At 43.8% G+C, this 18029-nt stretch overlaps 1 protein-coding gene and 1 long non-coding RNA gene across 3 annotated transcripts in view; one reads left to right on the top strand and one right to left on the bottom strand.

Moving 5' to 3' along the window:
- DNAH14 (dynein axonemal heavy chain 14) overlaps positions 1–18029 on the bottom strand; it is a 126794-nt gene that overhangs the window by 70059 nt on the left and 38706 nt on the right. For both annotated transcript variants that reach the window (XM_083434374.1, XM_083434375.1), the window contains exons 28-38: positions 17269–17356; positions 16197–16447; positions 15509–15737; positions 14209–14262; positions 13262–13407; positions 11888–11956; positions 9460–9646; positions 8173–8252; positions 6511–6685; positions 5871–5960; positions 4838–4972 (exon numbers count right to left, since the gene is read on the bottom strand). In XM_083434374.1, the coding sequence (XP_083290500.1) occupies positions 4838–4972; positions 5871–5960; positions 6511–6685; positions 8173–8252; positions 9460–9646; positions 11888–11956; positions 13262–13407; positions 14209–14262; positions 15509–15737; positions 16197–16447; positions 17269–17356 (1504 nt within the window). The remainder of the gene's footprint in view (positions 1–4837; positions 4973–5870; positions 5961–6510; positions 6686–8172; positions 8253–9459; positions 9647–11887; positions 11957–13261; positions 13408–14208; positions 14263–15508; positions 15738–16196; positions 16448–17268; positions 17357–18029) is intronic.
- Positions 12535–15760, top strand: LOC310674834. The gene is made up of 2 exons (XR_014509770.1): positions 12535–12947; positions 15550–15760. It is a non-coding gene; the product is annotated as an uncharacterized lncRNA (long non-coding RNA).

Raw genomic sequence — 18029 nt, 5'->3', positions numbered from 1 at the left:
CGGTTTACAAAATGGCGCCCACTGTTTTCAAGCCTTCATGCATCACGTCCTGGCGGGTCTCCTCTACAAGACATGCGTCTGCTTCTTGGACGACATCCTGATATTCTCAGAATCTGAGGAGACCCACGAAGGTGACGTCAAGGAAGTTCTGCAGAGACTGCAGGAGCATCGGCTGTATGCCAAGCTGGAGAAGTGCCAGTTCGACAGGAAGGAGGTGGATTTCCTGGGCTACAAGCTGTCGGACAAGGGGCTTGCCATGGACAGCGCCAAGGTTCGCGCAGTGTTGGACTGGAAGAGCCCGCGCAATCGGAAGGAGGTCCAGCGGTTTGTGGGGTTCGCCAACTTTTACCGCAAGTTCATCAAGGGGTTCGCGATGCAGACGGCGGCCATTACCGACACGCTCAGCTCTAAGAAGAAGAAGTTCATCTGGACGGAGCAAGCGGAGCAGTCCTTTCAGAACCTTAAGCGTCTCTTCTCGTCCGAAGGGCAGCTACTGCATGTGAATCCCAGCAAACCGATGAGGGTTGAAACAGACGCCTCAGACAGAGCCGTGGGCGCCGTACTGTTGCAGGAGGACCCGCATGGGGACTGGAGACCGTGTGCCTTCTACTCTAGGAAGCTCAGCAAGTCGGAGCAGAACTACACCATCTGGGACAGGGAGTTGCTGGCCATTCATGCAGCATTCAAGGCGTGGCGGCACTTCCTCGTCGGGGCCAAACACACAGTGCAGGTTCGCACGGATCATAAGAACCTGGAGTACTGGCGCACGGCAAGGTTCCTGAACCAGCGGCACATCAGATGGGCGGAATTTTTTGCGGATTTCGACTTCAGGATAGAATACATCCCAGGCGACGACAACATCATGGCGGATGCACTGTCCAGAAAGCCGCAATACCTCGAAGAGGCGGCACCAGCAGCGGCCAAGCACATTTTCGCTCCGAAAGCGTGGGCGTGCGCTTCAGCAACCGTGGACTTGGAGGCGGTCCGTCGAGCACTGCAGGAGGACCCCTTCGCACAAGCCAAGATGGAGGAGGTGCACAAGGGCACGGTGAAGGACGACGAGTTCCAAGTACGAGACGGATTGCTCATCCGCAGAGGAGCACTCTATGTACCGGGAGACGACCTCCGGGCGAAAGTACTGCAGCAGTTACACGACGCACCCACCGCCGGGCACTTTGGCAAGGAGAAGACGGCAGAACTAGTTGCCAGAGATTTCTGGTGGCCCAAGATGCGGGGGGAAGTCGCGGAGTACGTCTCGAGGTGCGACACCTGCCAAAGGGCCAAGTCAGTGCACAAACCTCCGGCGGGACTGCTCGAACCGCTGCAGACCCCGAGCGAACCGTGGGAGAGGGTGGCCCTGGACTTTGTCACGGATTTACCCAGCTCAAGGGGTAAAACGGCAGTGCTAGTGGTGGTGGACATGTTCACTAAAATGGCCCACTTCATTCCGTGCGCGAAGGTGGCCACGGCAGAACAGACCGCCAAACTGTTCATAGACCACGTCTTCAGGGTGCACGGACTGCCACGGTCTATCTTGTCCGACAGGGGGCGCCAGTTCATTTCGAGCTTCTGGCAGAAGCTGATGGGTTTCCTGAACGTCAAGATCAACCTAGCGTCGGCGAGACACCCGCAGACCAACGGACAAGCGGAGCGCGTCAACGCCATCATGCAGCAGTACCTGAGATGCTATGCAAATCAACAGCCGACGACATGGGTGGACTACCTGCCGCTCGCTGAGTTCGCTTACAACAACACGAAGCACGTGTCCACAGGGGTGACGCCGTTCTTCGCCAACAACGGGAGGCATCCCAGAACCTTCCCGGGATTAGAGAGACTGGGAGAGGGGGAGCCACAGGCAGCGGAAGTCTTGGCGGCGGAATTGCAGGAAGTCCACGAGCAGCTTAGGAGGCAGTTAGAGCTTGCAAAGCACGCATACAAACTGCAGGCTGACAAGCACAGGAGGGTTGGTGAAGACATACAGGTGGGAGACTGGGTGTGGTTAGCGGCCCACGCAGTGCCGACCAGATCCTTAGCTAAGAAGAAACTCGGACATAAGCAGCTAGGACCTTACCTAGTTGAGGCACAGATCAATCCGGTGGCCTTCCGGTTGACACTTCCGGAAGGATCCAGAATGCACCCAGTATTCCATAGGTCGGTGCTCACGCCCTACAAAGCACCTCACCGATTTCAGGCGCAGGGCACGGCACCAGACCAGTATAGGGAGATCCCCCCAAGGAGGGAGTCGCCAAGAAGGGAACCCATCAACCAGGTCACAGAGATTTTGGACTCGAGATGGGGGGAAGAGGGAGTAGAATATTTTCTCGCAAGGGAAGGTACCCCGGCCAGCGCCAACAGTTGGGTGCCGGACTATGCCCTGGACGAGCCTCTCCTCAAAGAGGAGTTTCATGCCTTGTTCCCACACAGGCCCATGCCAGCCGAGTATTTCGACGACTGGCTTTTCACACCCACGCTTTCTACCAGCACGTTCCAGGGATTCACCTCGGACGAAGAACCAGCATTAGAAACACGTTCACCGGAGGGCTCGCCCTCGGGGTTTGCCTCAGACCGCTCGTTTTGGTGGGACAATCGAGGAGAGGAGAGGTGGCTGAGGGGCCCTTGGCAGGCAACGGACCCAGAGGGGAACGAGGGTGAGAGGGACATGGACGTGATGGGGGAGGACGTTGGGTTCGAGCATGGCGGCACGGAGATGGAAGCAGAGGAGAACGAGGTCGGCGAAGACACGGAGGACGAGCCGGATTTCTCTAACTGGATGCACGCCACGGGGGACGAACTGTATCCACCATTCACCCCCACAACGACGGAGCACCCAGCACCCCCGCCGGAGGAAGGGGAGGGGGGAAGGGGGGGCTTCGAGGGGGGGATGGATGTCAGGGGTTCAGGAGCAGAGTCACAGGAGAGGGAGGAAACGGAGAGCGAGGGGGAGGAGTCTGAAGGAAATGTCAGCGACGACAGTAGTCCGAGGTCTCTGAGTCTCTCCAGTGACTCGGAGGATTCACAGAAAGGGGCCCCCATGGGCAGGGCAAGGGGAGTGCCCAGGGGGACACCTCGGGAAGAAGGGGCCAGAGGGGACTCAGAGAGTAGCAGCTGGAAATCCGGACCAGCGTCCCCCCCAGAGTGCAGTAGGGGGGAGGAGTCCAAGGCATCGGGATCAGGGAGCGCGCAGGCAGAGGGAGAACGTGAGGCAGGAGTGACCACACCCTCGTCAGGGAGCGAGGAAACGGTCATCCGGAAAGTTAAACGCGCGCGCGCGCCAAGTTCAAATGTACAGGAGGGCGGCAAGGTGGGCAGCCCGGGTAGGGAGCCAGGTCCTAAAGCCCGCCGAAGAGAGGGGGAGGAGTCAGAGGGGTCAAGCTCTGCGTCAGAAGAGTCCAGGAGGAATGAGACCCCGGGGGGTAGTAAGACCCAGAGGAAGAGAGAGAGAAGGAAGAGGTGGAGTAAGATTAGAGTCTTAAGCTGGTGCACAGGGGGCGGAGACCCAGACAGAGCTTCGCCGGTCTAAAGTCCAGACGTAGAGCTGGGACGTTGAGACTTGTAAATGGAGACTATTCTTCAATAAAGACTTTGATACTGTACTATCGGCTAGCGTTGGTCCTTGGTGAGCTGGGACCCGGAGCCAGCTCTGACATTATGTATTACATTTCTCTCATATGGAAGTGTGACAATGTATTTTCCTTTCATTCCTGATACCTTGAACGCTCTTATGGTGAATTATGCAAAGACAGGATGTTTGCAGCAGGATGTTTGCAATAGGACGTTTGTAAAATGTTTTTATTTCATTTTGCAATACAGGTGGTGACTATTTTAGGCACGTCCAACTGATGTGCAATCTCCGACATACAGGTCCTTTTAGACCTGAAAGAGGGCAGAATAGGGGCAGGGCGGCATGTAACAGAACGGAACGGGGCACCCTTATATGTGCTCCACTGACACAAGCATGGGCTGGGAACAAAACCTTCCTTTCTCCTGCTCTAGAGGGTAGGACTAGAACCAATGGATTCAAGTTACAAGAAAGGAGATTCTGACTAGACATTAGGAAGAACTTTCTGACAGTAAGAGCTGTTCGACCATGGAATGGTCTCCCTTGGGAAGCGGTGGACTCTTCTTCCTTAGAGGTTTTTAAGCAGAAGTTGGATGGCCATCTGTCATGGATGCTTTAGTGGAGTTTCCTGCATTGCTGGAGGTTGGACTAGATGACCCTTGGGACCCCTTCCAACTCTACAATTCTACGATTCTATAAGATGGTATATTTTAATCACTGCATACAATCACTGCTTTATTGATATTATTTTACACTTTATGTTGCTTTCCATATAAGAAATACTTGCATATACTGATCCTTATATTTCTTCCATCTCCAAGATTAATTAAGGTATAATGTGCTGTTGCTCTCTTTCATATTATACTTAAATCTTTTATAAACTGAAATGTGCTTACTTTTTTAGCCTCAGATCATATTTGGTCACCACCTTCTAATCCACTATGCTAAAAGGAGAGCAGGGATAGATGTGAGTGCACTTCACACTTCCTGCCCAGTTTCCTGTCCAGTTTTGCATGGTGGCTGCCAACCTGACTTTACACATTACTATTTTTTTTGTCACTGTGTCTCACCCCCCATCTCATCATGATTTTGGTGCCCTCTTAAATCAGGCCAAGGGCCATGCATGCCCAACTCTAGTTTTGGGATTGCTCTCTTCGTTTGCCAATATTTCAGATCCAACATTAATGCATATTAGAAATTAGGCATAATAGCACGTGAATAACATACTAAAGAAACAGGTTCAGAAAATAAAAAAGAGACTAAAATAAAATACCTTACCTGAAACACAGCCTCAAGTTTTGAATTGCTTTCTGTATCTACCAATGGCAAGATTATCAGGGCTTTTTCTAAAATTGTTCTGATGGTAGTTTTCCCGCCGCCTGTAGGGCCTACTAGCATTATACCAACAGAAGCCTGAAAATACAGTTTAAAATATTAGCTCTGTAACATTAAGGTTCCCTAAAATGTTTAGATTACCAGGCAGAGAAATATTAAAAGCTCTAACAATGTGTATATTTTTCATACTAGGAGTATCAATCTGCTTTCCTCCTCAGCACTTTTGCTGAAATATCCCCATATCTAGATGGGGCTCATCAACCTGGGAAGGTAGCCCATAAAGGAGAAGGAAAACTCTGATCATAAACCTCTGCTGCCTTGTGGCTATACACACTCATGAGAAAGACTTCGGGAGTAAACTCTGAGGAAAAATCCGTCCTGGCAGGACACCTTGAGAACAAGAAAAGACTAACGAGTAAACAAATCTGGAGTGGAATCCCTAAAACAGTTGGATGGGGTCTTGTGCACCTCCTTCCAGCAACTCCTGCAGCCAAGCTGGTGCCAAATGTATTGCTCTGCATTCCTTTGGACCACATCAGTGAGGCTGAGAGGGGGTCTTGTTGTCTGGGCAGCCCAGGATTTCCATATACACTGCCCAGCTTTGTGTCCCAGAGATGCCACTTCAGTGCTGCAAGCACAGCAAAAACAATGTGGGAGGCAGCAGTTGCGAGTTACTGGTCTCTGCTGCCACAGCAGGTGCTGTGATTCTCCAGTGGGTTGGATTCACTCTCGGAGGTGTACTCCGTTGTTTCTTGAGACAGAATGACGCCAACAACAATAGCCTCCATCTTCCATAATCTTTGATCCTTGGTCACGTGGGCTGAGGGTGCTGGGAGCTGGAGTCCTGAAACATCTGTAGCAGCTTCTCCACTCCTGGTGCAATCTAAGTTTACTTTGAAAAACTTTGTGCAGTGTAACATACTATGTACTACTGTATCATATTAAAACATGTAAAGTGATGACTTGCAGAACTTACCATAATTTGGTTGTAAAATTGTATAACTTTCTGTATCTGATTTTCCCATGTCTGCAAACATAAATGCTGTATTGCAACAGATATTGCACTCTAAAATCAAATATGTATATAATTAATTAGAATTACAATGATACTTCAAGATTGTAAATATTAGCATAATAGCTGATATTCTACCATTGTAGAAAAAGTCACCATTTTTTGTTGCTGTCACCAACCTCCCTTACCTCAGCACACACAATGCCCTGGAAAAATACTGTGCCTGGCACATTCATATGTAAACAGAATAGATACTGGACCACTAAGTAGGGACTAGGTCCGTCTCAACTTCTACTCCACCCCGGCAGCTATAGCTAAAGATAATCATGACCCATCAACCTGATGGTAACTGAAACCATTCCAGTGAAAAAGTGGTCAAGATTCCAATCTTGGTCATATTATTTTTATTTACAGAAGTATTTCTATAAATCATAGAATTGCAGAGTTAGAAGGAACCACGAGGGACATCTAGTCCAACCTCCTACAGAGCAGGAATCTTTTGCCCATTTATAGAAGGATTTCTATAAATAGAGGCCTTCATCTGAGGCCCAACGCTTAATAATTTCCCCTTGTACATAAAACATTTGCTTGCATGTTTCATTACCTGCAGTCGTCTATGCTTGACTTTTTGAACTTTCATCCCTGGGAAAAGATCTGTCAGGATGTCCTCAAACAGTGGGACATCTTCAGCAAGAAACTTGGGTAAATTAACTTCTCTCAGGACAGTAGTTATGATGAGAGTTTCTTCTGATGTAGAAAACTTTTTCTTTTTACTATTTCTATAAAATAAATCCAGTAATAGTAATCATGAGATAAGTTATTGTACAGATTTACATGCTCTTTCACAGAATCATAGAATTGTAGAGTTGGAATGACCCCAAGGCTCTTCTAGTCCAACTCCCTGCAATGCAGGAATCTTTTCCCCGAGGCAGGTCTTGAACCCATGGCCATGAGAATAAGAGTCTCATGCTCTACCAACTGAGTTATCCCAATGACAGATAGCCATTCAACCTCTGCTTCAAAACCTCCAAGGAAGGAGAGTCCACCATCTCCCAAGGGAGACCACTCCACTGTCAAACACATCTTACTGTCAGAAAGTCCTTCCTGATGTTTATTTCATTAAAAAAAGGGGGGCTATCACTATTGAATTTTTATCCACACATGCTGCTGCATATCTTATGCAAATATTCTTAAATATATTTATTTGAGCTTATTGCTCTCTACCCTAAGGTTCAGTACAATCAAAAACATGTTACTTAAAATAGTTCATATGTGCTTGGCTCTGGCCGTCAAATATCAAATGCCCAACATTGCTTCCTAATGCACTTACACGAAGGATCACACTAGACAAGATGCTGAGGTTCCATGGCTTGATTTCCTGGGTATTTTTGAAGTTCAGAGCAATATATAGTGCCCATATGCCCTTAGCCAGAGGGAAAACAAGGGCATGTGGACTTGATTTAGGCTGCAATCCTGTACTTTACGTCCACCAGCTGAGGGGCTATGCAGGGGTTGCCAACTCTACACCAACTGGTGCCATGGTGCCCACTATGCCTTTCACTGGTGCTTCTGGTAAGGTGCCCCAGACTGTAAGCTTTCATTTTTTTATTCTTTTAAGTAAGTACCCAGCCCTCTTAGAAAGAGGTTTGGGGGAAAACATGAAGTTGCCTTTAAATGTCCAAAAAGGTTGACAGCTCTGGGCTATGGGAACTGGCACAATTCCTAATGACATTGTGCCACTAGCATGACACATTCTGCCAGCAGAGTGGGAGAAAAATAGGGAGGGAATGTGGGTGTTAGCATGAATAGGATTATAGCCTAAGTCACATTTATTAGAGAGTAAATCTCATTGATCTCAGTTTAATTTGGTGTTGTTTAGTCGTTTAGTCGTGTCCGACTCTTTGTGACCCCATGGACCAGAGCACACCAGGCACTTCTGTCTTCTTTGTCCATGGAGTTTTCTTGGCAGGGATACTGGAGTGGCTTGCCGGTTCCTCCTCCAGGTGGATCACGTTTGGTCCAAACTCTCCACTATGACCTGTTCATCTTGGGTGCCCTGCTCGGCATAGTTCATAGCTTCTCTGAGTTGCCACGGCAAGGCAGTGATCCATGAAGGGGCAGTTTAATTTACTCCAGAAAAAATATGGGATTCTGCTGCACAGCTCTACTGCCGATATCTCCTCTTCCAAAATTCTATGCACAGGACATCACAGCCTATAGCACAATGTTACAGCTATGCATTAGGCAATTAAAAAATCTTACTTACTGTGTTTTTAACTCTTGCCTCCTCTGACCAGCCCTTATTAGCACAGTTTTTATGGCTCTCATACCAAAATCATAATGATCCTAGAAAATATAAAATGGAGCATTCTGCAAACCAGGAGGTAACAGATTGTCAAAATTTTGGAAAGCTTAGAAATGAACTTCTTTTTCCTTTTATCTCCAGATCTGGTTTATTTTTGAAAAAAGGAAGCGAAGATGGAGGGAAAAGGGAGAGTAAAGGGGAAAATAGGGGTGCAAACCATGTTGCAAAGGAGGGAGTAGTAAGAATGGGAATAGGGTTTAAGATGAAAGCAGGGACATGAAAGTGTCTAAATAAGAGGGGATGGTGGCTTCATCACCTGGTGGAAGGTGAAAAAAGCTCTTAATACAGTGGTACCTTGGGTTACATACGCTTCAGGTTACATACGCTTCAGGTTACAGACTCCGCTAACCCAGAAATAGTACATCGGGTTAAGAACTTTGCTTCAGGATGAGAACAGAAATCGTGCTCCGGCAGCGCGGTGGTAGCAGGAGGCCCCATTAGCTAAAGTGGTGCTTCAGGTTAAGAACAGTTTCAGGTTAAGAACGGACCTCTGGAACAAATTAAGTACTTAACCCGAGGTACCACTGTAATTATAATGTGTGGGAGAAGGAAGACGCAGGAAGTTACCATGGAGGTGGTTTGTGTGCAAGGGAGTTATGTGCAAGGGAGTTGTGTGCACAGACATGGGGTGAAGGTGGAAATGGGTGCAAAGCAGCACTACAGAACGTAAGAGAGAAGTGGCTTCAGAAATGGGGTTGGAAAGATGAAAAATGAGATTTTGCATGGGGTGTGAAAGGGAAGCTCTAAGGGGTTAAAGAGGGGAATGATGGGGGGTTGGCAGGCAGCCGTGTGTGTGTGTGTGTGTGAGAGAGAGAGAGAGAGAGAGAGAGAGAGAGAATGAATTACAAGTTTAAAAAGTGCACCAGGCTGAAGGAGCCATGCTGAAAAAAAGGAAAAAATTCAGAGGAGGAGGAAACTGCCACCAAAGTTTTAAAGTGGGGGGAATTGGATGAAATGGAGACAGGCAAAGACTACTGAAAGGAACACAGAAATTCATAATCCCAAAATGTAAACTTAAGATACAAAACTGTACGGAAAGTTCTTGTATAGGCTTATTATAGTTATTCTCTTTGTAGTGCAACGGGGGTAACGTCACATGTAGAACTGTCAAAGAGACTCCCACTAATAGGTCCCATGAAAAGGTTCAACGGTTCAAAGGCTGTCTCTCTCTCTCTCATTATATTATACCTGGCGTGAAAGCTGCTTGCTAGAAAGATGATAAAGGTTTACTATCTTCTCTGAGAGTGATTTTGCAGACCTGAAACCTTCTGAACACAACATTATTTCAGCAATTAGTTGATAATCTGGTACCATCATTGAGACGGGGCGAAATAATGATTTTAAGTTGTCTGGGAGTTCTACACGACCTTTGTATCTTAAAAGAAAAACAAAAGTCACCAGGTCTATTTTTGCAATTACAAACTGAGAACACTCAAAAGTATTAGTTTTAATACTTCCAACAAATCAACAACTTACAACACATTGACGATACTGCATATAAAGAAAGCATAGTAGCTCTACAATAAAGTTCTGAGAGATATTGGTGTGGACCACTACTATTATAGGAAACCTATTGCAAAGAATATTTTTCCTTAAAAAAAGTTAACAGACTGACTTTTTAAAAGCAACTATTTAGATACAGAAAAAGCTTGTGATTTATTTTGGAAAAATGTAATCATGAAAATTCATCAGCATTTTAGGGTGAAATTCTCCTAATACAGTATACACATTTTTGCAAAGCAATTTCCTGCAATATAATTTCATATATTATTATTTTCCCCAATATATATATTTCTATGCACACTTTATCCTAGTACAGTGGAACCTCGGTTGTTGAACGCTTTGGAAGTTGAACGTTTTGGCTTCCGAATGCTGACAACCCGGGAGTAAATGCTTCTGTTTTTGAACACACCTCGGAAGTCAAGCTTTTGAGGCGCGTTTCTCCATTTTTTCAATGGATTTTGCCGACCGCCCATTGCACCTCCATTGTCAAACGTTTTAGAAGTTGAACAGTCTTCCAGAACGGATTACGCTTGACAACCAAGGGTCCACTGTATATGTAGTAAAGTTAGTATATTTCTGAAAGCCATTCCTTGGTTGGGTAAGGGAGTGAAGCCTTGTGGGAAACCAACAAGCCACAAGGACCCTGGGAAAGGAATTCTGTTGCTTTAACCCGAGACTAACAGGCTCCAGGATGAGCAGTTTATGGGGGAGAGGAATAAACTGATTTACTGAAGGACCTAACACCTGGGTCCTATGCTGTTCCCATTTTCTCACTGATGTTATCTCCCTAAGTGTTTACAACTGCATACCATCAAGGAAGGGAGGACACCCCTTGATCTGGCTCTGGGTTCTTAATTGCTCCAGCTGCCAAGTGTTAGATGGATTAATCAGCGAGTTAGTCATTGGTGAATTTGAAAATAATCTAAAGTTATGATTGGTCTTGGGGTTCCGTTCCCACGTGTGTATTGGGGATAAGAGACTTGAGAAATGAATGGTCAAGTGTGCTTTGCAAATCCGCATTGAGCCCGGCTAGAAGCTACATCTAATTAGCCGACAATCACAGCCTATTGTTATGGAGAATTGCTGCTCGTTTCATCCACGGACTCAGAGCCTTTTCTATCCTAACCTACAAATAGTGTGATGTAAGTAGAGAGTTAGTTATATTTTACAATGTTCTTATTTTGCTTCTGTAACCCTCAAGTGACGTGCCTGCAAGTTTGCATGTGTTCTTATGTTCTTCTTTTTTAAAATAAATTTTTAAGCAAAGAAACTGTTTTAGTTGTGTGCCTTTCTGGGAATTAGCTAATCCTTGCCTTCCGTTTGGTTACGCCTACCGTGTATATTTCTGCCTGCAGATATAAACTGCAGGGTTGGGGGAAACCGGACTAATTAAGGCGCAGCCTTCCCCTTGAGGCTGTGGCTTGGAGTTCCCCAGGTTAAAGGGGTGGTGGCAGCTACCAGTATATTTTGTCCTGTCTTGTAAAGTAGTAACCCCCGCTTGCCTGGGCTACTCAGGGGTCCTGTCTGGCCGGAGAGCTGAGACAGGGCAGGTGGCCGAGTGGCAGAGGGCAGGTGGATGGTTACGTTACCACAGTATATGAAGTTTTTTATCCATTACTTGGCTGGAGAACAGCATTGCAAAAACTAAAGATACGTGAATTTCAAATGGTGGCTGTGTTTCAGTTTGCACATTATTTCAGACCTGCAAATTATGCCGGTTTGCCTTTAACTGTGAACTGAATCAAATCCCCTGATGTCTAGTGGAGCACATGCTTTCTGTATATGACAGGTATGGGGCAGGTGGGCATGGGTTGAGGTGAAACAGCCTTGCAGGCCAAATGAGGACCCGCCAGTCTTAATTAGGCATATAGGTCAGAAACTCTCCACAGCTGATGTAGAAGATCTTGGATTCATTCTTTGGTATCTCTAGGTAAGCCTGCAAAATACTTCGATTTGAAATCATGGAAAGCTGATGACAGTCAGCATTGACAGTGCTGAGATGATGAACCTTTCGTCTGAATTGGTGTAAGGTAGTTTTTTTATATGCTCATTTCAAAATGGAATGGCTACCTCTTTTAGTATTTCTTGAAGAACAAGTGTTATAATCACTTACCCAGGATTCATGGTAATAAAAATTGCACAGAATGGTTTCAGTCGAACTTCTTTTCCTTCCAATAGAAATCTATGACAAATATTAGATTGGTTTTAAAAAAAATGTATTTCTGAAGTCAGAAAACTGATAGGATGATTGATAAAGTTACTATCACAGCTGAGACAACTAGAGTGCCGGCAGAGGAAAACTCATTCTGAATTGGACTGAGCATGTGTTAAGAGCTCAGGGTTGAGCCTACCAAGTGGCGATAGCAATGGTGAAGAGGACCTTCTTCACCGCCTCTGTTGTATCTGCAGAAAACAGCAGCAGGAGTCTCTTTCATGTTTGCAATATAATGGAACCACCATTGCCATTGGGGCCTGGTCATAAAAGCGAGCCGGGAAGAGCTGGGCGATGGGCTCCACAAAATGGTGAATGACTCCCTCTGTGAGGGAGTCTTCCCAGACCTGCTTAAAGAAGCAGCTATTAAACTGCTTCTTAGAAAGCCATCTTTGGACCCAGCCAATATGGTCCACTATAGCCCAGTCTCAAATCTTCCATTCTTGGGCAAAGTGATTGGGTGGGTAGTCACTGAACAACTCCAGCCACACCTGGAGAATGTGGACCATTTGGATCCCTTCCAATCGGGACGCAGGCCTCATCATGGGACTGAAACTGCCTTGGTTGCACTGGTTGATGATCTCTGGCAGGCTAGGGAGAGAGGTGAGAGCTGTTTCCTGGTGTTGCTGGATTGACTATGAAACCATTGACTATGACATCCTTCTGGGCTGTCTAAAGGAGTTGGGAGCTGAGGGCACTGTTGTGCAGTGGTTCTGCTTTCTCCTAGGCCGTGTTCAGAAAGTGGTGTTGGGGGATGAATGTTCAGACCGCGGGGCTCTCATTTGTAGGGTGCCTCAGGGCTCCGTCCTCTCCCCAATGCTTTTCAACATCTATATGAAGTCGCTGGGAGAGATCATTGGGGTTGGGGGGTTTGGGGTTGGGTTGGGTGTTCACCAGTATGCAGATGATACGCAGCTCTACTTCTTCAAATTGGAACCAGTGATGGTAGTGAAGGTCCTGTGTGAGTGTCTGGAGGCAGATGGAGGATGGATAGCGGCTAACAGATTGAGGTTGAATCCTGACAAGACAGAAGTACTGTTTTGTGGGGACAGGGGATGGGCAGTTGTGGAGGGCTCCCTGGTCCTGAATGGGGTAACTGAAGGACATTCTGTACTAGGAAACTCATCCACATTTGGAGACAGGATTTCTAAAGGCTTCTTCCACTTCCATGGCTTGTTTTCATTACCAAAAAAATTAAAATTGGGGCAAAGTTACATGCATTTGCATGTAGTTAGTAGTTTGGACGTAAGGTATTACTACTTGCAAAATATATACCTGACAGCGCAACTATCTTTAGCTGCCTTGATTGCCTGAATCTGTGATGCAATTGCTGAAAGGACTTCTACATCAATCCTGTTGAATTCATCAAAACAACACCATGCTCCAGACTGAACTAATCCACATAATAATTTCCCCATAACCTTAAAAAAAAATGGAGAGATTTTCATTAGGTGCTAAGTTACCAAGATGATGACTTATTTACCCTTCAGTTATTGAATGCCTTCTGTACAAATGTCTCAAAGTGATGAAACGCAAAAAACAGTTGCTATATGGAACAAAAATGACTTCAAGAGTTTCTGGAAAGAGCAGATAGTGAGCACCTGTTGTATCTTAACAGGAATGTTGTTCCACATGAAGAGGAATGCTACTTATGAAAGTCAAGCAATGAACTAAATTTCTTCAAAAATACTAGGCAGAAGATAGATGTTTTCTCAGGTGATGCAGTTCATTTATCAACAGGAAAATCTCATTCGTTATATATATAGATATATAATTGTTTATGTAACTAAATTTCAAAACACAAAATTAATCTCAGATTGAATTGACATTCAGTTTTAAGCATCTACATTACAAATATTCATCATTTAAAATTCTGAAAACAATTTACACAGATGTTTCATGTTACATTTAGCAGGGGAGATATGATTTCCGACTGCAGTGCGACATAATAATTTATTAGGTAAAAGTTTTCTAAGGTCAGAGGAAAGCTGCTGAACACTACCAAAATCTCAGGGATGCAGGGTCCCCAGCAAAACAGTGAAAAATTGTTGCTTTAGTTGCACCAGCATAAGTCAATTATTGCAATACTACAAGGAAAAGAACGCCCATAAGATTGGGTTTCCCAACATGATCAAAAGGCACTATTGATATGGTTAGCAAACTTTTTTAAAAAAGAAATTTAGTGTTCTAAATTCTATATTAAATAAAATTGTCTACTGTACCTTATCATCCAAACCTTCAGAACAGTTAAAGACAAGACACAGTTTTCCCAAGGCCTAATGAAAAAAAGCAGTTTTCAGATCAGAAGCAATTATATTTGTTTACTCCGATAAATGAGCAATTTAACAACTGTTAAATATACAAAAATCTCAAATACCTTCAGTTTAGTTTTGCCATTTATATTTTGATATTTTACACTTTTCAAATACTGTGGAAAGAGCTGTGTTTCTGAATTTAAAAGTCAAGTGCAATTTTGGAGAAGCTAAACTCTGTCATAAGAGGAAAATCTCAGAAATCAGAAGCAGTAGAAGACACAAGGGAGTGGGTGAACTTTTTCTTTTTTATATACCCCAACAGAGGAAAAGAGACGAAGAGACTGTAAAGGTACGAAAGGGAACCAAAGAAAAACAGTAAAGGAAGAGTAGAAAAAGAAACAGGAACTTAGCTGAGTCAAAAAAACAGTGAGAGCCGGGGGAAATCGAACTGCTCCATCAAGGCAGGAAGAGAATCAGCCTACCCCCCACAATTCTTTGCTCCTGCCTGAGTTTCGTGCAAGAGGAACTACCCAATCTGAAGACTTCATCATCCACCATAATAAACTGGACCTTTGCCACTGTCAAGAAGCCCAGCACAACCCAAAATGCAGTTCTTGTTGAATTCAGAAGTTACTGTGAATCCTAGGATCCTATCACCCCTCAAAGGATGCCATCACAGCTGTTTCTGAACAAGAGGTTATCAGGTTATACACTGCATGTCCCTAAGATTCCAAGGAACAAGAGGTAAAATTCTTGACGCCTCAGGCAAAATAAGCCAATTACACATCAACCAATGTGACCAAACAGATCCCAGACACTGGTTTTTAGAATGAAGGTGTTACCCAAATAAGCACACCAAATTGAGTAATATGTATTTTTAAAAATAATAATCAAAATAGCAGCATAGCATGAAAACCCATTAGCAAATAGGAATAAAAAGGTTCTAACATTTGGGAATCCAAAAGGACACTGAAAATTATAAAGCTATCTAACCCAGCCAACATTACCAAAACTCCTTGAGGAGAAGAGCTTGTGACTATACAGCTATAAAATGTTTTGCTAATTATCAGACTGGCTACTTTTATTAGAAAAAGTGTGTGAGCAGAAGTTGATGGGAATTGGTTAGAGCACATTGTACCTGAAACTAAGACCCACAACTCTGTCTTCCCAGATGCAACTGCAGAAACATAAATCTATTATGACATATCTGGAAAATACTATGTGTATAAAAGACAGTACATATTGATATCAAACGGATAGCGCTTACTTTTGAAAGATCTTTGACAGTCTCTGTTTTTCCTGTACCAGCTGGACCAGAAAGACAGCCCCCTAAATTCAACTGAAGAGCTCCAGTAACGGTTAGCCAACATCGATCTGTGAGAGGAGTAATAACCAATCTCGGAGAGCAGCCCAGATATTCAAAACCATATTCAAAAGAGGCATAACCCTGGATAACCTTGCAGGGGTTGACATCATGCCATTCATAACGCAACTGCCTGAAATAAAATAATTTGTGTAACAGTTCTGTCAACAACGTAGTCCTTTTAATCAAAATTATATATGCATATAAATTGGTAACATAGCTAGTATGTATAGATTTTTCAATGTAAATAACATTCAAAGTTCAAAATTCCATTAAGAGCACAGTTCTGTCATAAGGTTAAGAAAATGGGACATCTACAAGCAAGGATTTGATTTAGGAACATAAAAGTGAATCTGCTCAGGCATGAGAACACTCTGAAGTGAGGCCTATTCAGCACCTCAATACAGGGAGAAATACCTGTGCAGGACCTATCACTACAAATTAGAGATTGCACTTTTTTATTTATAGTATAGTGTTTTTAAAAACCAGATAATATATAACTAATGTGTTACCTATTTTGAGTATATTGCAATATCCTTTCATCTTATCCCAAAATACAAAAATAGAGCCCAGAATGGTTATATTGATATACCTTGTCCATGCAAAATCTTCAGCGCTACAAATATCATTATCTATCAGTACAGTCATTACATCCCTACAGTGAATGATCAAAGTAACCAATGCCTCCAATGTGCTTTGCTTGTGGTAGGGAAGAATATCTGATGCTATCGCTGCTAGCTCCTCTATAAGGCTGATAAGATCATCGCGGCCTTCTTTCAACTCCATTTTTGCATGTGAACTCGACAAGCTCATTTCACACGCACGAGAAAACATTATTTGACTCTAGAAATGAAAATATTTATTAGCAGCAAAAATTATGATTTGCTTACTTGCATTAAAAATTAAATATTGCACAACATTTTATCTTACATTTCTTTTTTTGATGTTATTTTTATTTTTTATCATTATCATTATCATTGAAAAACTTTGCTCTCTCCCCCTTCTCTCCTATTTCTCACAGCATCAGGGAGATTTGGGAAATCTGAATGAGCAGGCTTTGAGATAATCCAAAATCATGATCCAAAAACTAAACCAGATCATCCAAGATTAGAACAAAACCTTGCAACCATTTCAATAATGATAGAGATATTTATTATCAGCTAAACACAAAATATTGTGTTGTTTTCCAGGGACACCCTGAACATTCTGTATAAATCCTCTATCCCAAATTAGAAACATACATTTTTCAATGGTTCATAAAATGTTATTAGAATTTTTTCTTCTAGTTGTCACTATAAGGAAAGACACCGTGCAATCCCATTTAGCCTGCTATATTCTACTAATCATTGCCAAATTTATACAATTCCCATTTATAGAGAAAAGATGCTTTCTTTTGATTCCAATCCTACTGGTATAGAATAAAGAATGTAAGCACTAAAATATGTAAAGTCACATCCCTTAGCACCAAAATCCATCTCATCAGAAATAACAGTAAACCTTGTGATTCGCTCTATCACCTACAGAAACTCAAAAGCAAGATAGGTTTATCGTGTATACACATAAATAAACTTGTGTGTGCTACTAAAGAACATTTTAAATACAAAATCTTCCAAATATGTTAAGTGACATGATAAAGATTTGAATACATCTTGTAATGTGCTTACCACAAGTAGTATCACCTGTCCTGGGTGAGTGAAAAACCATTCTTTAAATTCCATTTGATTCCATTCTGCGATTCCAACTGTTATAAATCTTAAAGTACATTATATAGTTACAATAAATTAATACATCTGTAGTAAATTCACTAAGCTGTTTTCTAGCATATTATACAGGAATGTAAGTGAGAATGGAACTAGATGTTGCAGACATAAAGCTGCCATTTCTCCACTCTGCCTTATTATGTAACCTCTCCCTAGGATGTGGGGGAGGCGTGGCATTGTTTCCTGTCTTTCTAGGTTAGGGAAGGGAGTTGTAACAGGCAAGGAACTCTCTTTATCTTGATCAGTGCCAATCGGGGAGGGGGAGGGGACGGGACGACGACAAATATATTGAAAGCCACCTCAAGAACTTCAGTTAGTAGGTGGGAATAAATACAGTGGTACCACATCCAGAAGCTGTGTATGCTCTTTGACTATGCTGTTTATGAACAACTTTATTTTCTCAAGTAAATGTTTTATTCTGTTTATAAGGAAGACTCTGCTTGATTAATTTACCGCTGCGTGGCAGTCTAATGATCAGGGTATAAATCAGGGTTTCCCAAACTTGGGTCTCTGGCAGTTTTTTGGGACTACAACTCCCATCATCCCTAGCTAGCAGGACCAGTGGTTACAGATGATGGGAGTTGTAGTCCAAAAACTGCTGGAGACCCAAGTTTGGGAAACCCCTGCAGGAGATTCCCAGACCTTACAAGACACCACTGAGATTC

This window comes from Podarcis tiliguerta (assembly GCF_965153285.1).
Source record: "Podarcis tiliguerta genome assembly, chromosome: 3".
NCBI classification, from domain to species: Eukaryota; Metazoa; Chordata; class Lepidosauria; order Squamata; family Lacertidae; genus Podarcis; species Podarcis tiliguerta.
Note: the sequence above shows the minus strand (reverse complement) of the source record. Positions and strands in the feature narration are given on the sequence as shown.